This window comes from Myotis yumanensis, unplaced genomic scaffold (assembly GCF_028538775.1).
Source record: "Myotis yumanensis isolate MYYU_CA2020_CCGP unplaced genomic scaffold, mMyoYum1.0.hap1 SCAF_3, whole genome shotgun sequence".
Classification (NCBI taxonomy): Eukaryota; Metazoa; Chordata; class Mammalia; order Chiroptera; family Vespertilionidae; genus Myotis; species Myotis yumanensis.
The window spans coordinates 96,155,057-96,182,606 of NW_027223754.1; the positions used below are offsets into that span (position 1 = coordinate 96,155,057).

At 41.3% G+C, this 27,550-nt stretch overlaps 1 protein-coding gene across 6 annotated transcripts in view; it reads left to right on the top strand.

The window, feature by feature from the left end:
- Window positions 1-27,550, top strand: part of PDS5B (PDS5 cohesin associated factor B) — a 254,155-nt gene that overhangs the window by 54,639 nt on the left and 171,966 nt on the right. For all 6 annotated transcript variants that reach the window (XM_070409171.1, XM_070409166.1, XM_070409169.1 and 3 more), the window contains one exon: window positions 26,269-26,395. In XM_070409171.1, the coding sequence (XP_070265272.1) occupies window positions 26,288-26,395 (108 nt within the window). In that variant the 5' untranslated portion in view covers window positions 26,269-26,287. The remainder of the gene's footprint in view (window positions 1-26,268; window positions 26,396-27,550) is intronic.

Consider the following 27,550-nt stretch of genomic DNA (forward strand, 5'->3'; position numbering starts at 1 on the left):
TACAACCAAGAGTACTTTATCCAGCAAAGCTATCATTCAGAATTGAAGGTCAGATAAAGAGCTTCACAGATAAGAAAAAGCTAAAGGAGTTCATCACCACCAAACCAGTATTATATGAAATGCTGAAAGGTATCCTTTAAGAAGAGGAAGAAAAAGGTAAAGATACAAATTATGAACAACAAATATGCATCTATCAACAAATGAATCTAAGAATCAAGTGAATAAATAACCTGATGTACAGAGTGAACTGGTGATTATAATAGAATCAGGGACATAGAAAGGGAATGGACTGACTATTCTTGGGGGGAAAAGTGGTGTGGGAGATGCGGGAAGAGACTGGACAAAAATCGTGCACCTATGGATGAGGACAGTGGGTGGGAAGTGAGGGCAGAGGGTGGGGTGGGAGCTGGAAGGAGGGGAGTTATGGGGGGAAAAAAGAGGAACAAATGTAATAATCTGAACAATAAAGATTTAATAATAAAAAAAAAAGAGGGCTTGAGGTATGGAGAGTCATATTGGGAGGAAAAGGGCAAATGCAAGTATCTCTAAGGATAGTTATTTCTGAATGGGTAAGAAGGTTTGTGAAAGTTGAGGAAAGGTTTGTAAAAGGGGGTGTAGGCTACAAAATTTTGTGAAAGTTTTATATAAAAATATTCTTGTATTTCTCTGCCCCCCCCCCAAAAAAAAAGATTTATTCAAATTGTTTTCTCTGTCCTTTTTACCCTTTCACCCCCATTCATTTATAGAAGTGAGCTTTCTTTCAGTCTTATTTTTCTAAGCTTATGGCTATTTTTGTAAGGATAATTTTAGAATTTGTTGTGATTTAATTATCTAGGGGGATATCTGTTTCCTTTTGTACATTTTGAGATCCATCTTACTCATTTTGCCCTAAAGTTACTGTTAAAGATTTCTGAAAGTACAATAGACATTTGATAAATTTTGACTAATATAGGTGAGTATATTCTACAAAGGCACATTGTCTGCATTAATTAGCTGTAGTCTTTGGTCACAGTTGTGTATCTGTTGTTATGAGTGATGAGGTTCTGTGGAAAACTGGGAATCCTGTCATATTGATTTTCCTTTCTCTGGGATTGTTTGTCTCGGCCGATGGCTCCTATCTTCTTTGGTTGAAGGAACACAGCTATGAGGTTGGTTCTTCCAAGACAATTCATGCTTTTTCTAACCTGAGATCATGAAATTATTCTCTTTTATCATATTCAAAAAGCTTTTACATTTTGCTTCTATATTTAGGTCATTAATGTACCTGTAATTCATTTTGTGTATGATACGAGGTATGCTTACAGTGTCATTTTTGCCGATGTAGATATGGAAGTGTCTCAGAATTTACAAGAGTTTTTTAAAATTAAAAAAAAGTTTAAGCAATTTTATTGATGTGTAATTTACATGCCATAAAATTAATAAAATTCACTCATTTCAAGTGTACAGTTCAGTGATTTTTAGTGAATTTACTGAAATGTGCAACCATCACCATAATCCAGTTTTAGAACATTTTCATCAACCCTCGTGCCAATTATAGTTAATCCCTTAATGAATTCTTTTTAGTTTTTCATCTTGAGATCTCTGCAGCATCCTGTACTGTTGGCCATTCCCTGTCTTAAAACTTAGTTTATGCCTTACTTTTTGACACGGCTTTTTCCAGGGTCTTCTACCTATCTCTTCAATTATTCTCAGATCCCTCTGCAAGGTCTTTTTCCTCTGTCCATTTCTTTTAAAATATATATATATACACACACATATACATACACTGAGTGGCCAGATTATTATGACCACCTGACATTTGTAGGCAAATTAGCTATAATTTCACGCTGAAGTTGCTAGAGAGCCAGACCATTATAAATAGGGAAGCAGGTTGGTTACCACGACAGTAGAAGTGATTTTTTTCAGAAGATATGGGTAAACAATGCGATTATATATATATATATATATATATATATATATATATATATATATATTTATTTATTTCAGAGAGGGAGAGAGAGAGATAGAAACATCAGTGATAAGAATCATCGATTGGCTACTTACTGCACAAACCCCACTGGGGGTTGAGCCTGCAACCCAGGCATGTGCCCTGACCAGGAATTGAACCGTGACCTCCTGGTTCATAGGTCGACACTCAACCACTGAGCCATGATGGCCGGGCTTTCCTCTGTCCATTTCTTAAAGATAGGTCTTCTTTCATTTCTTTCTTGTCCCACTGCTCTTCTCACTTTAAAAATCTTCCTGAATGCTCCCATCTATGCCTCTGGTTTTATTTATCACTAATTATTCCTAAATCTGTCTCTAGCTCAGACATATCTCTGCAGATATAACTGCCCACTGGCCATTTCTTATTTTTTTCCCCCACCCCCCCTTTTTTTTTCAGCAAATGAGGAAAAGCACTTATACCCAAAGGATGCCTGAAAAATCTATTCTTTTCTTTTTTTACAGCTTTATTGAAGTATAAATGATATATAAAAAACCTGCACATATTTAATCTATATAATTTGGTAAGTTTGGACACATACATGCACAAATGATACCATAACCACAATCAAAGTAATAAATATAGCCATTACTTTCAAGTTTCTTTGTATCCTTTTGCTTTTTTATTTTATAAGAACACTTAACATGAGAGCTATCTTCTTAAAGTCTTAAAGGCACAACACCATATTGTTATCTATAGGCACTATATTGTAGAGCAGATCTTTAGAACTTAATCGTCTTGTATAACTGTAACTTTATACCCAGTTGAATAACAATTCCCCATTTTTTCCTTCTCCCATCCCTTGTCAACCACTATTCTATTTTCTGCCTCTATAAGTTAGACTAGTTCATATGCATCATATAAATGAAATTACTCAGTATTTGTGACGGCTTTATTTCACTCAGCCTAATGTCTTCCAAGTCCATCCATGTTAATCCAAATGGTAGGATTTTTTTCCTTCGTTTCTAAGGCTGAATAATAATGCATTGTATTTTTATGCCACTTGCTGTTTATCCATTCATCTGTTGATGATCAATTGGGCTGTTTGATTCTATATCTTGGTTATTGTGAATAACGCTGCAATGAATGTGGGTGTGCAGTTATCTCTTCAGATTCTGATTTCATTCTTTTGGGTAAAATAGTGAGGATTGGGGTTGCTGGATCATGTGGTAGATCTATTTTTAATTATTTATTTATTTTTTTAGGAACCCCATACTATTTTTCATAGTCGCTGCATCAATTGACATTCCAACCCAACAGTATGAACAGGGTTCCAATTTCTTCACATCCTCAACAATATTTGTTATTATTATTATCTTTTAAAATAATGACCATGCTAACAGGTGTGAAGTGATACCTTGTTGTGGCTTTGAATGGCATTTCCAACTGGTGAAAAATGGAAAGCTTTTCCTGTTTGCAGATGACATGATGTTACATGTAGAAACCCCTAAAAGACCCTGAAAAAACACCGCCAAAACAACTCTTAGAACTAATAAATATAGTAAAGTTTCAGGATATAAAATCAACATGTAAAAAATCAGTTATGTTTCTAAATACCAACAGTGAACTGCCAGAAAACGAAATTAACAAAACAATCCCTTCACAAAAGCATCAAAAAGAAAAAATAATTTAGGATTAAACTTTACCAAGGAGATTAAAGTCTTGTATACTGAAAACTACAATACATTGAAGAAAGAACAGACTACACAAATAAAAAGACATCTAGAATTCAATGGGTTGGGATACATATATTTTTAAAATTATACATATTTTTTATTTAATTTATTGGGGTGACATTGGTCAACATGATCGCATAGGTTTCAAATGTGGGTTTCTATGTTATAAAATCTGTATATTGCACCATGTGCCCACTACCTAAAGTCAAATCTCCTGTCACCATATATTAGGACACCCTTCTCCCCACTTCCCTTTCCTCTGATAACCACCACACAGCTGTATGTGTTCATGATTTTCAGTTTTATATACCACATATGAGTGATATCATTATATGGTTCTTAGCTTTTTCTGACTGACTTATTTCACTTAACATAATATTATCAGGGTCCATCGATGCTGTTGCAAATGGCAGTATTTCATCCTTTCTTATGGCTGAGTAGTATTCCATTTGGTATAAGTACCACAACTTCTTTATCCAGTCTTCTATGGTAAGACACTTTGGTTGTTTCCATGCCTTGGCCACTATGAACAATGTTGCAATGAACATAGGGGTGCATATATCTTTGCAAATACATGAGTTTGAGGTTTTTTGGGGGGGTGTATACCCAGGAGAGGGATTGTGGGGTCGTCTGGTAGCTCTGTTGTTACTTTTTTTTTGAGAAATCGCCAGGCTACTTTCCATAGTGGTTGTACCAGCCTACATTCCCACCAGCAGTAAATGAAAGTTCCCTTTTATCCCACAACCTCTCCCAATACTTGTTGTTGCTTGTTTTGTTGATAATGGCCTCTCTAACAGGTGTGAGGTGGTATCTCATTGTAGTTTTGATTTGCATTTCCCTAATTGCCAGTGAGGTTGAACATCTCATATATCTGTTGGCTGTTCCTATGTCTTCTTAGGAGAGGTGTATTTTCAGGTCCTCTGCCCACTTTTTGACTGGGTTGTTTGCTTTGTGTTGAGTTTAATGAGTTCTTTATATATTTTGGAAATTAAACCTTTGCTGGAGCGACTGTTTGCAACTATCATCTGTCTGTTTGACTGCTTTTTGTTTTGTTGTCAGTTTCTTTTGCTGTGCAGAAGCCTTTTAGTTTGATATAGTCCCATTCATTTATTTTTGCCTTTACTTCCTTTGCCTTTGGGGTCAATTTCATAAAATGTTCTCTATGACCAAGATCCGTAAGTTTGGTACCTATATTTTCTTCTATGTAACTTACTGTTTGGGGTCTTATATTTAGGCCTTGATCCATTTTGAATTAACTTTTGTACATGGGGACAGACTGTAATCCAGTTTCATTCGTTTGCATGTGGCTTTTCAGTTTTCCCAGCACCATTTAATGAAGAGAACGTCTTTACACCACTGTGTATTTCTGGCTCCTTTGTAAAAAATTATCTGTTCATATACATGTGATTTTATTGCTGGGCTCTTTAGTCTGTTGCATTGATCTTGTCCCTGTTTCTCTGCTAATACCATGCTGTTTTGATTATCATTGCTCTGGAGTATAATTGGAAGTCAGATAGTTGATATCTCTAGCTTTGTTCATTTTTCTCAGGATTTTGTTTTGGCCGTTCAGGGTTTTTTGTGGATCCATACAAATCTGATGATTTCTCGTTCTATTTCTTTAAAAAATGACATTGGAATTTTGATGGGGATTGCATAAAATCTATATATTACTTTGAATAATATGTCCATTTTAACTATGTTGATTCTTCCAATCCATGACCACGGTGATATTTTTCCATTTTGTTGTATCTCTTTTAGTCTCTTTAATAATGCGTTAGAATTTTCAGTGTATAGGTCTTTCACATTCTTTGTTAAGTTCATTACTAGGTATTCTTTTGTTTTACAGTGACAGAAGGAATTGTTCTTGTTTTTTCATTTCTTTTTCTGAAGTTCTGTTTGTTTTGAAGGCACTGGATTTTTGCACATTGATTTTGTATCTTGCAACTTGACTGTATTTGTTTATTGTTTCTAATAGTTTTATGGTGGAGTCTTTAGGGTTTTATATATACACAAAATCATGTCGTCTACAACAAGTGACAGTTTGACTTCTTCCTTCCCTATTTGGATGCCTTTTATTTCTTTCTCTTGCCTTATTCGTCTGGCTGGGACTTCCAGCACTATGTTGAATGAGAGTGGACATCCTTGTCTTGTTCCTGATCTTACAGAAAAAGGTTTCAATTTTTCACCGTTGAGTATGATATTAGTTGAGGGTTTATGATAGATGGCATTTATTATGTTGAGGTACTTTCCTTCTATTCCTATTTTATTGAGTGTTTTCCTCATAAATGGATGTTGTATTTTATCAAGTGCTTCTTCTGCATCTGTTGAAAAGATCACATGATTTTTATCCATTCTTTTGTTAATGTGTATTACATTGATTGATTTGCTTATGTTGAATCATCCTTGTGCCTGGAATGAACCCCACTTGATCGTGATGTATTTTTTTTTTAAGCACTGTTATATTCCATTTGCTATTTTGTTTAGGATTTTTGAATCTTGTATTCATCAGAGATACTGGTCTGTAGTTTTCTTTTTTTGTGTTATCTTTGCCAGGTTTTGGTATTGGAGTTATATTGGCCTCATGGAATGTGTTAGGATGTATTCCCTCTTCAATTTTTTGGAAAAGTTTGAGAAGGATAGGTTTTATGTCTCCCTTGAACATTTGGTAGAATTTACTGGTGAAGCCACTGCCCCTGGACTTTTGTTTTTTCGTAAGGTTTTTGATGGTTGTTTCAGTGTCTTCACTGTTGATTGGTCTATTTAAATTTTCCAGTTCTTTATGACTTAGTCTAGGAAGGTTATATATTTCTAGGAACTTATTCATTTCTTCTTGGTTCTTGAATTTGGTGGCATATAGTCTTTCCTAATATTCTAGTATGATCCTTTGTATGTTTGTGATATCTGTGATGACTTCTCTTTCACTTTTGATTTTATTTAGATGGATCTTTCCCCTTTTTTTTCTTAGTGAGTCTAGCCAGTCTTCTCAATTTTATTAATCTTTTCAAAGAACCAGTTATTTGTTTTATTATTTTTTTTGTATAATTTTTTTGTCCTCTATTTCATTCAGTTCTGCTGTAATTTTTATTATTCCCTTTCTTCTGCTGACTTTGGGTTGCTTTTGTTACTTTTCTAGTTCTTTAAGATGTGATATTAGGTTATTTACATGGGATTTTTCTTGAGATGGGCCTGTAATGAGATAAACTTCTCTCTTATTACTGCTTTCACTGCATCCCAGAAGTTTTGATAAGTTGTGTTGTCATTCTCATTTGTCTCTATATATGTTTTGATCTCATCTTTTATTTCATCTTTGACCCAGTCATTTTTTGTTAGCATGTTCTTTAGTCTTCACATAATTGTGGGTTTCTTTACTTCCTTTTTGCAGTTGATTTCTAATTTCAAGGCATTGTGGTCAGAGAATATGTTTGTTACAATTCCAATCTTGAATTTGTTGATGCTAGTTTTGTGACCCAACATATGGTCTATCCTTGAAAATGTTCCATGTGCACTTGAGAAGAATGTATAATCTTTGATGAAGGTTCTGTAAATGTCAATTATGTCTATTTGGTCGAGTGTTTCCTTTAAGGTCGATATTTCTTTTATATATCCTATATAATAAAAGGCTAATATACAAATTGTCCCCTGGACCTGGAGTTCGACCAGGGTGTGGGGCCAGCCAGCTAACTGCCTGTGGCCCCTCCCTCCGGGAGGCTCCACTCCCGATTGTCCGTCCCCCCCCCCACCCTGATCGGGGGTGGGGCTGGCTGGCTAACCTCCTGCATCCCCTCCCCTCGGCCCACCCAGCCTGATCGGGGGCGGGCTGGCCGGACTCCACTGTGCACGAATTCGTGTACCGGGCCTCTAGTGTGTGTATATATATACATATACATATACATATACATATACACATTTTTATTGATTTCATAGAGGAAGGGAGAGAGAGAGAGAGATAGAAGCATCAATGTGAAAGAGAATCATTGATTGATAGGCTGCCTCCTGCACACCACCTACTGGGTATTGAGCTGGCAACCAGGGCATGTGCCCTGACTGGGAATTGAACCGTGACCTCCTAGTTCAAAGGCTGACGCTCAACCATTGAGCCACATACGCTGGGCACAGTTAATATATCATTACTGATTTTCTGTTTGTTTGGTCTAGAGCTGTCAATGGAGTATTAATGGTCCCAACTAGGATTGTCTTCTGATTAATTTCTCCCCTTAGTTCTATGAGTAGTTGTTTTATATATTTCGTTGCTCCCTGATTGGGTGAATATATATTAGGATGTGTTATGTTTTCTTGATGTAGTGTCCCCTTTATCATTTTAAATTGTCCATCTCTTTCTCTTGTTTTCTTTGTTATTTTGCAATCTATTTTGTTGATGAAAGTATGGCCACACCTGCTTTTTTGTGGATGTTATGTTTTGTTGCCACAAGTATCCTTGTTTATGCTGTAATTTTTTTGGTGTTCTTACAGTTAGTCTTGTGACCTTATATTCTTTGTTTCATGTGGAAAGTTCCCTGAGTATTTCCTGCAGTGCAGGTTTTCTGGTGATAAAATTCCTCAACTTCTGTATATCTGGGAACGTTTTAATTTTTTTTTCATATTTAAAGGATAGATTTTCTGGATATATTATTTGTGGCTGGTAATTTCTCTCTTTCAGATGTTTGCATATTTGGTCCTACTCTTTTCTGACTTTTAGAGTTTCTGCTAAGAAGTCAGATGAAATTCTGATGGGTTTTCTTGTGTAGGTCACTTCTTTCTTTTCTCTGGCAGCCTTGAGAATTTTTCTTTGTCATTTTTGACAGCTTCAATACCTAGTGCCTTGTAGAGGGCCTCTTTGGATTGAGGCAGCTAGGTGTTCTGTGTGCTTCTTGGATTCAAGGATCTACTTCTTTCAATAGGTTTGGGATGTTCTTATCCACTATTTGCTTGAACAGATTCTCTGTTCCCTGGTCTCTCTCTTCCTTTTCTGAATGCCTATAATTCTAATATTGCTTTTTCTGATGTAGTCAGATAGTTGTGATAGAGCTCTTTTATTTTTCTCTATGCTCAGTTCTCTCTTCTTTCCTTCTGTGCCATTTCTAGATTCCTTTCTTTGATATCAGTAAATCTTTCCTCCATCTGGTTGACTCTCTTTTCTTTGCTCATTAGTTCACTCTTAATCTCCTTAATTGCATGCCTCATTTCTGAATGGTTCTTTTTTAAAGTTTCAATCCGTTTAGTAAAGTATTCATTTTGTACATTGATTTGTTTTCTGAGTGCATTTAATTGCCCGTCTGTGTTTTCTCACAATGCGTTGAGTGTTTTCAGAAATGAAATCTTGAAATCTGTCACTTATATCACATATTTCCATGTGATTCAGCTTCCTTTTTGGGGATTTTTCATTTTTTCCTGATCATCTTCATTACTGTCGTTATTCTTGATATTTGCTGATCTCCTTTGCCTAGGCATTTATATCTATTTATATGTGGCAGATAGCTTCCTCCGGAGATGTCTTTCTACTGTTTTCTAGTAGGTGTCGCTGAATGTCAAGATTTTTTATTTCTTTGATCTTCCAGTTTTGACCTCCCCAGCTTCCATAAGACAGCACAGCTGAACTACTTGGTGGGGTTTTGTTTGCCCTCAGTGTAATGGCAACCCCAGACCTCTGGGGGTTCCCACCCCTATAACCCCCACCGGGGAATCAGTCACAGAGGAAACAGCGATTCTACTGCAGTCACTCTTGGTTTACATATAATATGCTCCTTGACATAACAACAAAGGCAATGGAAAGTGAGTTTAAGGGTGGCAGGGCTCTGTGGTTTAATTTTTTTTATCTGAAACACCACTGCCCAACATTATATGGATAGCCACAGGGTAGAATCCTGTGCTCTGTCAGGAGTCTGATGACTCAGTTACTGTTCGTTCTGCTTGCCCTGCTCAACTCTCCCCCACAACTCTCTGTTTATCTTGGTTGCAGAAAGTGCCTAGTACCCCAGACACTGGTTTCCTCTCCTCTCCTGGATACAGGGCTGCAACTATGGGCCATCTGCACTTTCATCCCTACTTGTCTCCCTGTTTATTCACAGTTGCCCACGTTTAGATGTTTCAATGTTCTGCCTCTCAAGTGTGCCTCTATTGAGCAGGGAATTCTTTGTTGAATTTTAGTTGGTTAACTTGTAATTTCTGGGGGACTGGCCAAGGGGATCTATCACTCCCCAATTTCTCTGCCGTCAGTTGTAATACTTATTATTGTTAAAACTAGAGGCCCGGTGCACAAAAATTTGTGCACTCGGCGGGGGGGGGGGGGGTGTCTCTCAGCCTGGCCTGTGCCCTCTCGCAGTCTGGGAGCCCTCGGGGGATGACCACCTGCTGGTTTAGGCCCACTCCCTGGGGAATTGGGCCTAAGCTGGCAGTCAGACATCCCTCTGGCAGCCCGGGAGCCCTCGGGGGAATGTCCATTTGCCAGCGGGAAGCAGGCCTAAGCTGCAGTCTGACATCCTTAGCGCTGCTGAGGAGGCGGGAGAGGCTCCCGCCACCACAGCTGTACTGGCAGCCATCAGCCTGGCTTGTGGCTGAGCAGAGCTCCCCCTGTGGAAGCGCACTGACCACCAGGGGGCAGCTCCTGCATTGAGCGTCTGCTCCCTGGTGGTCAGTGTGTGTCATAGTGACCAGTCATTCCCAGTCTTTCTGCTGTTAGGGTCAGTTTGCATATTACCCTTTTATTATATAGGATAGAGGCCTGGTGCACGGGTTGGGGCCAGTTTGTTTGCCCTGAAGGGTGTCCCGGATCAGGGTGGGGGTCCCGTTGGGGTGCCTGGCTAGCCTGGGTGTTTGGAGGCTGGTCACACCCCCTTTAGGGTGGGGGTCCCCACTGGGGTGCCTGACCAGCCTGGGTGAGGGACTGATGGCTGTTTGCAGGCTGGCCACGCCCCCTTCAGGGTGGGGGTCTCCACTGGGGTGCCTGGCCAGCCTGGGTGAGGGGCTGATGGCTGTTTGCAGGCTGTTTATACCCCTTCAGGGTTGGGGTCCCCACTGGGGTGCCTGGCCAGCCTGGGTGAGGGGCTGATGGCTGTTTTCAAGCTAGCCACACCCCCTTTAGAGTGAGGGTTCCCCACTAGGGTGCCTGGCCAATCTGGGTGTACCACAGTTTTTTAATCCATTCATCTGCTGATGGGCACTTAGGCTGTTCCCAAATCTTAGCTATGGTGAATTGTGCTGCTATGAACATAGGGGTGCATATATCCTTTCTGATTGGTGTTTCTGGTTTCTTGGGATATATTCCTAGAAGTGGGATCACGGGGTCAAATGGGAGTTCCATTTTTAGTTTTTTGAGGAAACTCCATACTGTTCTCCACAGTGGCTGTACCAGTCTGCATTCCCACCAGCAGTACAGGAGGGTTCCTTTTTCTCCACATCCTTGCTAGCACTTGTCATTTGTTGATTTGTTGATGATAGCCATTCTGACAGGTGTGAGATGCTATTGCATTTCGTTTTGATTTGCATCTCTCGGATAATGAGTGACTTTGAGCATGTTTTCATATGTCTCTTGGCCTTTCTGTCTTCTTTCAAAAAGTATTTAGGTCTGTTCCCCGTATTTTGATTAAGTAGTTTATCTTCCTTTTGTTAAGTTGTATGAGTTCCCTGTAAATGTTGGAGATTAAACCCTTATCGGTCATAATATTGGCAGATACGTTCTTCCATGCAGTGGGCTTTCTTGTTGTTTTGTTGATGGTTTCTTTTGCTGTGCAAAAGCTTTTTATTTTGATGTAGTCCCATTTGTTTATTTTCTCTTTAGTTTCCATTGCACTAGGAGCAGTATCAGTGAAGAAACTGCTCCCGCATATGTGTGAGATTCTGCTGCCTATGGATTCCTCTAGTATTTTTATGGTTTCCTGTCTTATGTTTAAGTCCTTTATCCATTTTGAGTTTATTTTTGTGTATGGTGTAAGTTGGTGGTCTAGTTTCATTTTTTTGCATGTAACTGTCCAATTTTCCCAACACCATTTACTGAAGAGACTATCTTGACTCAATTGTATGTTCATGCCTCCTTTGTCAAATATTAATTGAGCGTAGTGGTTTGGGTCAAGTTCTGGGTTCTCTATTCTATTCCATTGATCTACTGAGAGGCCATATTATTATGACCACCTGACGCTGGTAGGCAAATTAGCTATAATTTCGCGCTGAAGTTGCTAGAGTGCCAGATCATTATAAACGTCTGAATAGCACAACATACCTAAGTATCATTGCTGATCAACTTCATCCTTTCATGTTGATGGCGTATCCCAATGGAGATGGCTTCTTCCAACAAGACAATGCGCCATGCCATGGTGCTCATATTGTGCAGGACTGGTTTCAAGAACACGAGGGAGACTTTACCTTGCTTAGGTGGCCCCCACAATCACCAGATCTCAATCCAATTGAGCATTTGTGGGACGAAGTTAAAAAAGCCATCAGGCAGCTGGTTCCACAACCATCAAATCTCACAGAACTGGACAGTGCTATTCATCAGGCATGGTGTCAGATTCCTCGCATCAGCTTTCAACATGCGGTGGAGTCAATGCCAAGAAGAATCGCCGCAGTATTGAAGCCAAAAGGTGGCCCAGTGAAGTACTGATGGGGTGGTCATAATAATCTGGCTGGTCATCATAATATGGCCACTCAGTGTGTATGTCTGTTCTTGTGCCAGTACCAGGCTGTTTTGAGAACAGTGGCTTTGTAATACCGCTTGATATCTGGTATTGAGATCCCACCTACTTTGTTCTTTCTCAGGATTGCCACAGCTGTTCGGGGTCTTTTTTTAAAATTTTTTTTCCTTTTATTGATTTTTCACAGAGAGGAAGGGAGAGGGATAGAGAGTTAGAAACATCGATGAGAGAGAAACATCGATCAGCTGCCTCCTGCACACTCCCCACTGGGTATGTGCCTGCAACCAAGGTACATGCCCTTGACCGGAATCGAACCTGGGACCCTTGAGTCCGCAGGCCGACGCTCTATCCATTGAGCCAAACCAGTTAGGGCTCGGGGTCTTTTTTTATTCCAGATGAATTTTTGGAAAGTTCGTTCCAGGTCTGTGAAATATGACGTTGGTTTTTTAATGGGGAGTGCATTGAATCTACCGATTGCTTTGGGTAATATGAACATTTTAATGAAGTTGATTCTCCCAGTCCATGAACACGGTATGTTCTTCCATCTGTTTCTGTCTTCCTCTGTCTCTTTTTTCAGTGTCCTGTAGTTTTCTGCATATAGGTCTTTCATCTCCTTAGTTAAGTTTATTCCTAGGTATCTTAATTTTTTTGGTGTGATGGTAAATGGGATTGCTTTTTTAGTCTCTCTTACTGTAAGGTCACTATTGTTGTATAGAAATGCCATAGATTTCTTGGTGTTAATTTTGTATCCTCCTGTAATTCATTGGCTACAATTGCCAATTCATTTATTAAGTCTAATGATTTTTTGATGGAGTCTTTAGGGTTTTCTATGTACAGTATCATGTCATCTGTGAATAAGGACATTTTACTTCTTTTTTTCAATTTGGATGCCTTTTATTTCTTCTTTTCTAATCACAATGGCTAGTACTTCCAGTACTGTGTCGAACAGGAGTGGTTAAAGTGGGCATCCCTGTCTCATTGCTGTTCTTAGGGGAAATGGTTTTAGGTTTTGCCCATTGAGTATGATGTTGGCTGTGGGTTTGTCATATATGGATTTTATTATGGTGAGGTATGATCCTTCTATTCCCACCTTGCTGAGATTGTTTTTCAAGAAAGGATGTTCGATTTTGTCAAATGCTTTTTCTGCATCAATGTATATGACTATGTGATTTTTGTCTCTCAATTTGTTTATGTGGTGTATCACATTTATTGATTTGTGGATGTTGTACCATCCTTACATCCCTGGGGTCAATCCTACTTTATCATGATGTATGATCTTTCTAATGTACTGCTGGATGTGATTTGCTAGAATTTTGTTGAGTATTTTGGCATCTATGTTCATGAGGGAAATTGGCCTGTAATTCTCTTTCATTGTGTTGTCTTTATCGGGTTTTGGTATTAGGATGATGCTGGCTTCATAGAATGAGCTTGGAAGTGTTCCTTCCTCTTGAATTTTTTGGAATAGTCTGAGGAGGATAGGTTTTAGTTCTTCTTTGAATGTTTGGTAAAACTCCCCTGTAAAGCTGTGTGGCCCCGGGATTTTGTTTGCTGGAAGCTTTTTGATGACTGCTTCAATTTCTTCCATAGTTATCGTTCTGTTGAGATTTTTAGATTCTTCCTGATTGAGTTTTGGAAGGTTGTGTTTTACTAGGAATATGTCCATTTCCTCCAGGTTGTCTAGTTTGTTGGGGTAGAGTTGTTCATAGTATTTTTTAACAATCCTTTGTATTTCTGTGGATTCTGTTGTTATTTCGCCTCTTTTATTTCTGATTTTGTTTATTCGGTTGCTCTCTCTTTGCTTCTTGGTGAGCCTGGCTATAGGGTCATCAATCATGTTTATTCTTTCAAAGAACCATCTCTGGGTTTCATTGATCTTTTCTATTTTTTTTTTTTTTTTTGTCTCTATGTCATTTATTTCTGCTCTGATCTTTATGATCTCCTTCCTTTTCACTCTGGGCTTATTTTGTTGCTCTCTTTCTAATTCTTTAAGTTGTAGAGTTAGGTTATTTACTACCATTTTTTCTTGTTTTTTGAGGTAGGCCTGTAGAGCTATAAACTTCCCTCTTAGGACTGCTTTCATTTGTCCCATAGATTTTGGATTGTTGTGTTTTTATTGTTATTAGTTTTCCAGATTTTTTAAATTTCTTTTTTGATCTCTTTGGTAACCCAATCATTGTTTAATAGCATGCTATTCAGCTTCCAAGTGTTTGAATTTCTTTGATTGTTTTTATTGTAGTTTATTTCTAACTAGAGCCCAGTGCAAAAAATTCCTGCATGGTGGGGGTTCCATCAGCCCAGCCTGCACCCTCTCCAATCTGGGACCTGTCGAGAGGTGTCCGACTGCCTGTTTAGGCCCTATCGCTGTGGCCTGGTTGCCCCCAACTGCCCTCCCCAGCAGGCCCAGTCACCCCCACTAACTGCCCTCCCTTGCTGGCCTGTTCGCCCCCACTTGCCCTCCCCTGCAGGTCTGGTCGTCCCCAACTGCCCTCTTCTGCAGGCCCGGTCGTCCGCAACTTCCCTCCCCTGCCATCCTTGTCACCTCTAACTGTCCTCCCCTGCAGGCCTAGTTGCCCCCAACTGTCCTCCCTTCCCTGCAGGCCTGGTTGCCCCCACCTGCCCTCCCCTGCTGGCCTGGTCGCCCCTAACTTCTCTCCCTGCCAGCCATCTTATGGCCACATGGGGGTGGCCATATTTGACCACTTGGGGGGGACCATCTTGTGTTGGAGTGATGGTCAATTTGCATATTACCTATTTTATTATATAGGACTAGAGGCCCAGTGCACTAAATTCGTGCACGGGGGCGGGGGTGTGTCCTTTAGCCCAGCCTGCACCCTCTCCAATCTGGGACCCCTCTCACAGTCCAGGACTGCTGGCTCCCAACCTCTTGCCTGCCTACCTGCCTGATTGCCCCTAACCACTTTGCAGCCAGCTTGATCGATGCCTACCTGCTCCCCTGCTGGCCTGGTTGCCTCTAACTGCCCTACCCTGTAGGCCTGGTCCCCCCAACTGTCCTCTGCAGGCCTGGTTCCCCACAACTGCCCTCCCCTGCAGGCCTGGTTACCCCCAACTGTCCTCCCTTGCAGGCCTGGTTGCCCCCAACTGCCTTCCCCTGCTGGCCTGGTTGCCCCCCACTGCCCTCCCCTGCAGGCCTGGTTCCCCCCCAAATTCCCTCCCCTGCTGGCCTGGTTGACCGCAACTGCCCTCCCCTGCAGTCCTCATCACTCCCTACTGCCCTCCCTTTCAGGCCTGGTCCCTCTCAACTGCCCTCCCCTGCTGGCCATCTTGTGTTGGAGTGATGGTCAATTTGCATAGCACTCTTTTATTAGATAGGATATTATGCCATTATGGACTGAGAAGATGCTTGATATGATTTCAGTCTTCTTGAATTTGGAGAGACTTTTCTTGTGACCCAATATGTGGTCTACTTTTGGAAATATCCCATGTGCACTTGAGAACGTATGGCTTTGGGTTGAAATGTTCTGAAGATGTCAATTAAGTCCATCTAATCTAGTGAGTCATTTAGGGTTGCTGTTTCTTTGCTGATTTTTTGTCTAGAGGATTTATCCAGTGATGTCAGTGGGGTATTAAAGTCCCTTAGTATGATTGTATTGTCAATCTCTCCCTTGTTATCTTCCAGGAACTTTTTTATGTATTTGGGTTCTCCTGCATTGGGTGCATATATGTTTATCAGGGTTATATCTTCTTGTTGTATTGATCCCTTTAGTATTATGAAGTGGCCTTCCTTATCTCTTGTTATGGCCTTCACTTTGAGGTCTATTTTGTCAGATATAAGTATTGCTACCCCAGTTTTTTTTTTCATTTTCATTTGCCTGAAAGGTATTTTTCCATCCCTTCACTATCAGTCTGTGTGAGTCCCTTATTCTGAGGTGGGTCTCTTGTAGACAGCAAATATATGGGTCAATTTTTTCAAATATATGGGTCATCCGTTCAGCCACTTGATGTCTTTTGATTGGAGCATTTAGTCCATTTACGTTTAAAGTCACTATTGATAGGTACTTTTTCAGCCATTTTTACTTTTTGTGCATGTGTTTCTTCTTAACATTTTATTTCTTCTCTTTACATCAGTCCCTTTAGCATTTCTTGCTTAGCTGGCTTGGTAGTGATAAACTCCCTTAGCCTTTTTTTTTTTTATCTGTGAAGCTTCTTATTTCCCCTTCAATTTTGAATGATAGTCTTGCTGGATAGAGTATTCTTGGATTCAGTCCCTTGCTTTGCATCACTTTGTAAATTTACTTCCATTCTTTTCTGGCCTGTTGTGTTTCTGTTGAGAAATCATTTGATAACATAATGGGAGATCCCTTGTAAATAACGTTCTGTCTCTCTCTTGCAGCCTTTAAGATTCTTTGTCCTGAACATTTGCCATCGTAATTATGATGTGTCTTGGTGTGGGTCTTTTCGGGTTCATCTTGTTTGGGACTCTCTGTGCTTGTGTGACTTTTTTCTTCCCCACATTGGGGAAGTTTTCAGACAATATTTCTTCAAATAGGTTTTCTAAGCCTTGTTCCTCTTGTTGTTCTGACACCCCTATTATTTGTATGTTGCTTCGTTTCATATTGTCCCAAAGCTCCCTTAGGCTGTCCTTCTGTCTTTTAATTTTTTTCCCCAATTGCAGTTCCGTTTGGGTGTGATTTGCTTCCCTGTCTTCTAATTCGCTAATTCGGTCCTCCGCTTCTTCTAGTCTAATGTTGAAACTTTCCATGGTGTTTTTAATTGCAGCTATATCACTCTTCATTTCTTTTTGTTTCTTACATAAGTTGTTGTTTTTTCATCCATCTGGTTTAAGAACTTTATGATCCTTATTCTGAATTCTTTGTCTGACATATTGCATGCTTGTGTTTCACTGAGCTGCCTTTCTGGTGATTTCTCTTTTTCTTTCTTTTGGGGTTTCTTTGTCTACCCATATTTCATCTCACCGACAATGACTGCTTCTTAATCCCAGCAAACCACACGTGCCACACTAGGTGACATGATTGAACCGCTCAATCTGTGGTCAATTCAAATAGAAAATTCACTTTCAAAAGGCTACCAGCTCTAGTCACAGTTGGCCCTGTTTCTCTTTTTGTGTGACCCTTATTGCAGTACTTTCTTAGCTCACATCCACATTTCTTCCTCCATGAAATGGGAAGGCTGGACCGCAATATATTTAAAACTCTAAAATCCAATGACTTATTCTTTCTGATAAAGGTTGAACTGTGTTTGAGCTCTGGTGAGGCAACTTTCCCCTTTCCCATGCGACATTCAGCCTCTAAGTGGCCTGCCGTGGCTGAGGTGCAGTAGAAGGTGCAGAGTTGTGGAGTTTCGGGGGAGCCTGGGAAGAGTAGAGGGTCCAGAAGTGGCAGGAAGTCTGGCGCTGAGTCCGGATTGTTTTTTCTTATAGTGTCATTTTGAGAGTTCTTTATATATGTTAGGCGAAAGTCTTTTGTCAAATATATATTTGCAAATATTTTCTCCAAATCTGGTTCCATTCATTTAACATTCTCAAAAAGACTAATCTGTAGCTTATCTTTTATTATCTTAACAGTTTTTTTCATAGCAATCAGTTTTAACTTTTGAAGTTAATTTATCAGGTTTTCATTTTTACTTTTTATATTTAAATATATGGTCTATTTTTATTTAATTTTTATTATCCTCACTCGAGGATATATTGAGAGAGAGAAAGAGGTATAGAGAGATAGAGACATTGATGTGAGAAACGTCTATCAGTTGTCTCTCATAGTGCCCTGACCGGGGATCAAACCCCAACCTTGGTGTGTACTGTTATCCAAATTTGAACCCACAACCTTTTGCTATACGGGATTACGCTCCAACCAACCAAGCCACTGGCCAGGGCTATTTTAAATTAATTTTTGTAAAAAGTATGAGGTATTTACATTAAGGTTTTTTTTTTATTTGCATATGTATATGCAGTTGCTCCAGCAGCACTGTATATAGAAAATACTATTATTACTCCATTTATTTGCTTATGCACCTTTGTAAAATTCAATTCAACATACTTGTAGATCTCTTTCAGGGTTGTTTATTCTGTGACCTTGATCTACGTGTCTCTTTCTCTACCAATATCACATTCTTGTTTATTGTACCTATATAGAAAGTTTTACAGTTGTGTAGAAAGATTTCCTCCCAGTACAATTCTTTTAAATAATTATTTCATTTATTCTAGTTCCTTTGCCTTTCTGTATAAATTTTAGAATAAGCTTGTCTTTGTCAATAATGAAAAGTCTTGCTGGGATGTTATTAGAATCCTTAAACCTATTGATCACTTTGGGGGAGAATTGATGTCTTTACATAAGGTCAGTCTTCCAATTCATGAACATGGTATATGGGTCCTTCCATTTAGATCTTTTGTGGTTTCTTTTATTAGTATTTTGTAATTTTTAGCATACCAATCCTTTGTATGTTTTGTTAGGTTTATACTGAAGTATTTCATTAAATGAGGATGTGGAAGTGACAATAGTGTTGTGCTTTTAATGTAGGTTTCCATTTGTTCCTTGCTATATATGGAAATGCAATTTATTTTGTGTGTTGACCTTTACAACCTGCAACCTTGTTCAACTAGTTTGTGGGTTTTTTTTTTTTGCTGTTTCTTTTTATAGATACCCATAAAACTTTTATGTAGACCATCTTGTCATATGGAAATAGTTTTATTTCTTCCTTTGGAATTTGTATGCTATTTATTTTTTCTGATTTTATTTTGCTGGCTAGGGCCTCCTATATGTTGAATAAGAGTGGTGAGAGCAGATATCCTTGTATTGTTCTATTTTTGATCTTGAGAAATTCAGTCTTTCACCAATAAGTAGCTGTAGGTAATTGATATTTTCATATAGACTTTTCTGTGGTACAAACTTGTTAAATTCAGTCTTATGACTTCTAACATGTTACTTGTAAATCCTTTTGGAGTTTCTACGTACATCTATCTAATCTAATCTAATCTAATAAAAGAGAAACATGCAAATTGACCATACCTCTGCTATACTCACAAGCCACACCCACCAGCCACGCCCACCAGCTCATCAGGACCGAGTATGCAAATAAACCAAACCAAAATGGCTGTGGCCACGGAGCTGGAGCGCACAGGAGGCTTGGGTTGTCCCTGACGATGGAGGAAGCCCAGCTTCCCGCCTGCCCTGGCCAGCTGTGGCCTCCGCTCAAGGCAACAAAGTTTCAGTTATAGAAGGTAAATAAATCCCAGATACCTGCTTTCAGCCAGCCTCCACTGGGGGCTTGGGTGGCTGGGGGCCGTGGCTAGCCTGCAAACAGCCATCAGCCCCTCACCCAGGATGGCCACACCCTCAGGGGTGATGGTCCCCGCTGGGGGGCTTTGTCAGCCTGCAAACAGCCCTCAGCCCCTCACCCAGGCAGGCCACACCCCAGTGAGGACCCCCACCCTGAAAGGGGTGTAGCCATCATGCAAACAGCCATCCACCCCTCACCCAGGCTGGCCAGGCACCCCAGTGGGGACCCCCACCCTGAAGAGGGTATGGCCAGCCTGCAAACACCCATCAGCCCCTCACCCAGGCTGGCCAGGCACCCGAGTGGGAACTCCCACCCTGAAGGGGCTGTGGCCAGCCTGAAAACAGCCCTCATTCCCCTCACCCAGGCTGGCCACCCCCTCATGAGGTGAGGGTCCCCGCTGGGGGGCTTGGCCAGCCTGCAAGCAGCCATCAGCCCCTCACCCAGGCTGGCCACGCCCCCCCCAGCGGGGACCCTCACCCCATGGGGGCGTGGCTGGCCTGCAAACCACCATAGGCCCCTTGCCCAGGCCACCCCACGCCCCAAGAGAATCCCCACCCTGATCCGGGACACCAGGGCAAACCGGCCAGCCCCCACCTGTGCACCAGGCCTCTATCTACACTAATAAAAGAGAAACATGGTAATTGGCGTACGACCGCTACCCTTCCCATTGGCTAATCAGCGTATCCTTATGCAAATTAACTGTCAGCCAAGATGGCGGCCAGCAGCCATGCACTGAAGCGAGCAGGAAGGCTTGCTTCCTCCAGGGACTGCAGACTCCAACGTTCCCCGCCTGCCACTGCCTGCCTCTCAACTGCAACTCTAAGCAACTATTACTATGTTGCAAATAAGAAGCTAAACAAAACTGGCTTTCAGTCAGCCCCGGACTGCAACATTGTATCGATGTTTTCAGCAGCGAGGCCTCAGAGCTAAAGCTGGCCCAGAATAAAAAAAAAAAAGAAAACAAGGAGCGGTTGGGAGCTTTTAGTCAACTGCCAGCGGGAAAACAGCCCTCAGCCCCTCACCCAGACTGGCCAGGCACCCCAGTGGGGACCCCCACCCTGATCCAGGACACCCTTCAGGGCAAACCAGCCGGCCCCTACCCGTGCACCAGGCCTCTATCCTATATAGTAAAAGGATAATATGCCTCCCAGCACCGGGATCAGCGGAGCAGCGGGGCCTCCCGGCACCGGGATCAGCGTGACAGGGGGCAGCGCCCAAACCCCCTGATCAGCCCTGCTCTGTGCCTGATAGGGGGAAGCTCCCCAATCCCCCGATTGCCCTGCGGCTCTGTGTTTGACAGGGGGCAGCGCACCAACCCCCTGATCGGCCCTTCTCTGTGTGTGACAGGGTGCAGTGCCCCAACCCCCTGCCCCCACGAGCCCTGCTCTGTGTGTGACAGGGTAGAGCCATAACCTCCCCATTGGCCCTGCTCTGAGTGTGACAGTGGCAGCGCCCCAACCCCCTGATCTTCCCTGCTCTGTGTGTGACAGGAGGCGGTGCCCCAGCTCCAGCTCCTCAACCCCCTGATGGGCCCTGCTCTGTGAGTGACAGGGGGCAGCGCCCCAACCCCCTGATTGGCCCTGTTCTGTGCGTGACGGGGTGGCGCCGCAACCTCCCTATCGACCCTGCCTTGAGTGTAACAGGGGGCGGTGCCCCAAACCCCCAATCAGTCTACCCTGAAAGTGACTGAGGGTGGCATTGCAACCTCCCAATCCGCCCTGCTTTGTGCATGACGGGGTGGCGCCCCAACTCCCCAATCGGCCCTGCTCTGAGCCTGACCAGGGGCTGCACTTAGGGATTGGGCCTGCCCTCTGCCACCCGGGAGCAGGCCTAAGCCAGCAGGTCGTTACCTCCCGAGGGGTCCCAGACTGTGAGAGGGCACAGGCTGGGCTAGGGGACCCCCCCCCCCCCCCCGAGTGCACAAATTTTTGTGCACCGGGCCTCTAGTCTATACTAATAAAAGGGTAATATGCTAATTAGACTGGGAGACCTTCCTGGAGACCTTCCGGACATTATTCTGGACAAAGCTATGGTGGCGGGGCCGAGGTAGAGGCAGTTAGAGGCCAAGAGGGGAGAGCAGTTGTGGGTGATCAGGCTGGTGGGGTGCGGGGCCGTTTGTGGTAAGCAGACCGGCAGGGGGGCCAGTTTGGGGCAAGCAGGCCATCACTGGGGTCAGTTGGAGGTGATCAGGACAGTGTGGGGGGAAGTTTGGAGTGAGCTGGTCTGCAGGGGGGCATTTGGGGGCGAGCAGGCCATTGGGGAAGGGAGGGAAGGTGGGGGCGAGCAGGCCAGCAGGGGGGGCAGTTGGGGGTGATCAGGCTGGTGGGGGGTGGCATTTGAGGGTGAGCAGGCCGGCAGGCAGAGTGGTTAGGGGCAATCAGGCAGGCAGGCAGGCAGGTGAGTGGTTAGGAGCCAGAAGTCCCGGATTGCGAGAGGGATGTCCAACTGCTGGTTTAGGCCCGATCCCTGTAAACCGGCAGTAGGACATCCTTCTAGGGGTCCCAGATTGGAGAGGGTGCAGGTCGGGCTGAGGAACAGCTCCTCCCCCCTGTACGAATTTCGGGCACTGGGCCACTAGTATATATTTAAAAGACTAATATGCTAAGTGTCCCTCTGACTGTCCTACCGGTAGCTATGATGTGCACCAGGGTGCAGATGCTCAATGCATGAGCTGCCATGACCCACACAGGCCATGTACAAAGAAATGGCACCGTGGACCTGGCGCCAACAAAGCAACACTCAGCTTTCTCCAACACAGGCCCCGGCACCATCCTGGAGTGACAGCCCACCAAATTGCAACCAATGCTATCGAGACCCTTTGGCGCAAAATGCGACCCACAGCCTGGCCCAGCCCGGAAACGGTGGCTGTGGGTGCCGGGTAATGACGTCACGTAGCAACGCCTGGCTTGCTCTCCCTAGCTACTAGCCCCCTTGCAGTTTCTTTAGCCCAAGAACACAACTTGCTTTATAGCCAGGTGCAAACATTTTTACTTTAACCAAATGTCTGTGAGGTGTTTTCCCAGGCCTCATCTCATTTGATCCTCACAGAAGTCCTGGAGTAGGTAGATGGCAGACTTGGTAGAATCCTATTTTCTTTTCATTAGCCAGAAAAGAGAGATTTAGAAAGTTTAGAAACTTGACCCAACTGAAAAGATGTAAGAAATGGTGGAACTTGAAAATGACTTCAGGTTTTCTCACTGCGCAGAATATAGTCAAACACTGTTGCAGTTAATTATTTTACCCTTTGTTCTTCCTGCGTGATCTACAGTAATAATCTGCTTCATGTTGATATTTACTGCTGTATTGCTGACAATTACCTGAAAGAGAAGTTGGGGTGCTTCACTGGGCTGGAAAAAGTTTAGCTAAATCAAAAAGCAGGTCTAATTAAGCAAGTTTATTCTATATCTATAAAAGGCTAAGTTGAATCGCGCATGTGTGATACATATAACGCTCTCGCTGGCACCCATTGCACACGTGTGTTTCGATATGTCATTGTTGATCGTGAATTTGGTTGACACCTATTATAGAAAAAGGGTGAGTGGCGATATTACAATATTTCTTCTAATTAATTTTCTTTCAATGTGCACGAATCTGTGCACTGGATCACTAGTAATCATATAATCTCAAATAATGACTGTGTTGTTCCTTTTTATCTTTACACTGTCCTTCTTTTTCTTATTTTGTTGACTAGTATCTCCATTACAATGTTAAATAGAAGTGATGATAGACAGTATGCTTGTGTGGAGGTCTTGATCACAAGTAAAAAGCTTTTAGTGGATTATCAATAAGCATCTTATGTTGTAGGTGGCTTGTAGTATCCTACCTTTCTCAGATAAAATAAACTTTCATTTAATTCTTAGTTTGTTAAGCATGTTTTTTTTTCTTTTTGTTTCAGAATCATGCATCGATGTCAAATTTCATCGGACATTTTTTCTTTATTCATTGAGATAATCACATGATTTTCCTTTTTTAATCTGTTTATGTGGTAAATTAAGCTTTGTATTCTTTGGGATTAACCCATTTTATTTATTTATTTTTATATATATATATATATATATATATATATATATATATATATATATATATATTAGAGGCCCGGTGCACAAAATTTGTGCACGGGGGGGGGGGGGGGAGGGTTGTCCCTCAGCCCAGCCTGCACCCTCTCCAATCTGGGAACCCTCGGGGGATCTAGGGTGGCAGTAGGGGACATCCCTCTCACAATCTGGGACTGTTGGCTCCCAACCACTCGCCTGCTTGCCTGCCTGATTGCCCCTAACCGCTTCTGCCTGCCAGCCTGATCGACGCCTAACTGCTCCCTGCCAGCCTGATCGACGCCTAACTGCTCCCCTGCTGGCCCGATCGCCCCCAAATGCCCGCTCCTACAGGCCTGGTTTCCCCCAACTGCCCTCCCCTGCCGGCCTGGTTGGCCCCAACTGCCCTCCCTTGCTGGCCTGGTCTCCCCTAACTGCTCTCCCCTGCAGGCCTGGCCCCCTCAACTGCCCTCCTTCCCCTGCAGTCCTGGTCATCCCCAACTTTCCTCCCCTGCCGGCCTGGTCCCCTCCAACTGCCCTCCCCTGCTGGCCTGGTCTCCCCCAACTGCCCTCCCCTGCAGGCCTGGTCACTCTTAACTGCCCTCCCCTGTTGGCCTGGTACCCCCAACTGCCCTCCCCTCCCGGCCATCTTGTGTGTTGGAGTGATGGTCAATTTGCATAGTACTATTTTATTAGATAGCATATTGCTATGAATTTTTTTATGCCTGTCTTGTAGTGGACAATTGTATGTATTTCTGTTCAGTTAATACCAAGGAATGGGTCCTGGGGCTTACCTTTTTAATTTTTATTTTAAAACTTCTATTTAGCTTAAGTACTCTCCTTAGTCACTGCATGGTGTATATTTATTTCCTTTTACTTTCAACATCTTGTACTTATGTTTTTATGGTTTTTTAGTAAGCTTTCTATATTTAAATTTTAAAATCTCTGTGCTAAGCAATGTTCTACATGCTATGTATGTTAATGTAAACTTGAGCTCTGCAATCACATTTTTTCCCCACACTGAGGATGACATTTTTGCTGTATTTTGGCTTATATTTTTGCAGTTGAGAAGGAACCTATTAGTTTAAATTAAATACTTTTCATGTCAAGTTAATATGTCTGCTTTAAGATTTTGTTTGTTTTATTATTACTAATACTTTGAATTCAGCTGTTTTGCTTCTTTAATTTGTGGATTGGTGTTTTATGATATTTTCAGATAGGGGCTTCGGCCTCATTTCTTCTTATACTTCCAAGAATCATAAGTTAAATCTTTCTATCCTTTCTCTTTTTATTTTTATGTTTCCCTCTTCTATATTTTTCGATAATTTCTTCTGACCTCTCTTCCTGTCACTAATTTTAATAGCTTTTTATAATCTAATAAACTTATCCATTGAATTTTTAATTTCAGTTCTTTACTTTTCCATTTTTAGAAGTTCTATTTTTTTGTTCAAATATTTTAATTTACTTTTTATAATTTTTATTCCTTATAGATATTTCAGAATTGTCTTTTATTTCTTTAAAATTATAAAGATAGTACTTTTGTAACTTGTTTGATAATTATAATACCTGAATTGTTTGTGGGTCTGTTCTTGACATCTGATATTTCGGCTGGTTGTTGCTCATATTGCCTTGTTTCCTTAGGCACTTAGTTATTTTTGACTTGATAATGTTCACTGTCCTAGAAACGTCATTAAGGCATAGAATGAACATGCTGTCCTCTAGGCAAGACTTGGAATTATTTCAAATACATTTTTATTAGTTTCAGAGAAGAAGGGAGAGGGAGAGAGAGACAGAGACATCAATGATGAGAAAGAATCATTGATTGGCTGCCTCCTGCACACCCCACACTAGGGATTGAGCCAGCAACCTGGGCATGTGCCCTGACCAGGAATCGAACCATGACCTTCTGGTTCATAGGTCAGTGCTTAACCACCGAGCGATGCTTAGAATTATTTATATTAGGTGCTGGGGGTACCACCAATAAGGGGGTCACTGAGTTCATTTGTTGAGGTTCTTTGGACTACTTAGGTAATGTGAACCTCAGTAAATGTGCAAGACCCATGGTCAACACTAATGAGCTCTTGCTCCCTTGTATTTGTTTTTTACTCAGTACCAAGGCAGCCTTCTCTGCTGTCCCCTGTGGGTGGTGATGGGGGCAAGGGCACATTTTACTTGTGGTTTATTCTTTTTTTGTGTTTTTTTGCAGGTGTTATCTTTTGGGGGATGGCGTAGTATTTCACATTAATGTCAAGAGGTCTCTTATTTGACATTCTACCTCAACAGATTTAGATTTTCCTGCTCTCCTTGCCCCATAAGAACACCAAAACTGAACTCTAGATTTTTCAGGGTTGGCAAGTGTCCAATGGGCATAAGTGGATATAGTGTAATGCTCCAGTGCTCCATTTACTTCCCTGGGTTTCTATATTGTCTTAGATTTTGAACAGAGAAATTTGTGGCACTTTAAAAATATACCTAATTTGCACATTTTTTGTCATTTTTAGTTTTTGTAGTTGGAGGGTTAGTGTAAATAAACTAGCTTGCCACTAATGAAAATGAAAAAAAATTTTGGGAAATGTTCAATAAAATGCTTTTCATTAATTAGGTAGGTGAATTACTATAAATTAGGAATGTTACTTCTCATGTTTATTATGAATATTTTTTAACTTTTTGGTTTGCAACTAATCACTTTCTTGTTTTAGGGGTAAAAATATTTCCATCATGGCTCATTCAAAGACGAGGACCAATGATGGAAAAATTACTTATCCTCCTGGTGTCAAGGAAATCTCAGATAAAATATCTAAAGAAGAGATGGTGAGGCGGTTAAAGGTGAGTAAAACTGGTTCTGGTTCTTTTTTTGTTTTTTTGTTTTTTCCCTGAAATTCCTTTAAGCGTGTGGGGCTTGATTAGTGCTGTATCTTGTTAGGGTAACTTTAAAAAGCAAATCAAAGCAGGGAATGGGAGGGAAAGGATCTCAGAGAGTGGCGGTAATAAAGAACTGTAGTGTTTCTTAGCTATTGTTAATGGGAGAGCAATTAGAAAGGTGAGGCTCAGATTTTCTAGGGCCTACTATAGTTGAGTATAAAGAACAAATCCACAATATTCATATTCATTTTTGTCTATAGAAAGTTGTCTCATATGAGAAAGGAAGTTTCAAATTTTTGTTCTGAATACTCAGGCTATATTTTACTTTTTTGTAAGTTATTTAAGGGTAGGTTAAAGAGCTTTACTGTATCTTTTCTCTCTGCTTTGACATGTATGAATGAATCAACATTGATGGTGAACTTCTATAGCTGAGGCCGTCATTCTATGGCTAGAGTCTCTTCATATGTGTTTGAATAATATTTCTCCTTTTCCTTCATGTCCGTGATGGTCTCTTGATTGTTAAAATGGTTAAAGGAAGAGAGTGGCCAAGGAGAACGTTAAATTGATTTACCAGTTCAGATTTTTTAAAATTTTGAGTGTTTTTTCCCCCTCCTGGTTGAATCAACTGAGTCATTTATTTTACTTGATAGGTCATTATTTACTTATATTTCAAGATAAAAAACCCTAATACAAATACTACTCTAAATTTCATGGTAAAGTCTTAGTGTTATAGCCTTTATGCTTAAAGTATTAGGATGTCAAAGATCAGATGCTTGTTATTCAAAGGCAAACACATCTTTGAGCAGATTCAATTTCCCAATATGTGGATATTTTATCTAGTTAGGAACCAGTATATATCTTATTAAAAATAGTAAAGCTACAATTCTGAATCGGGTTTTGTTTTGTTTTGTTTTCTTCTGTGTATCTGTGTTCTCTTGACTTACAGAATTTTTAGGGAAACATATACATTCATTTCCTCATATTTGTTTGTATTTCAGCAATGATAGGTAAACAACCCTATTGTTTCCTAAGAAACTTATGTTAAACACAGAGACTACACTTATAAGCTGATTAGTGTTTAGCGACTTTTAGAGATGTTATTTTCTCAAACATCTTTTT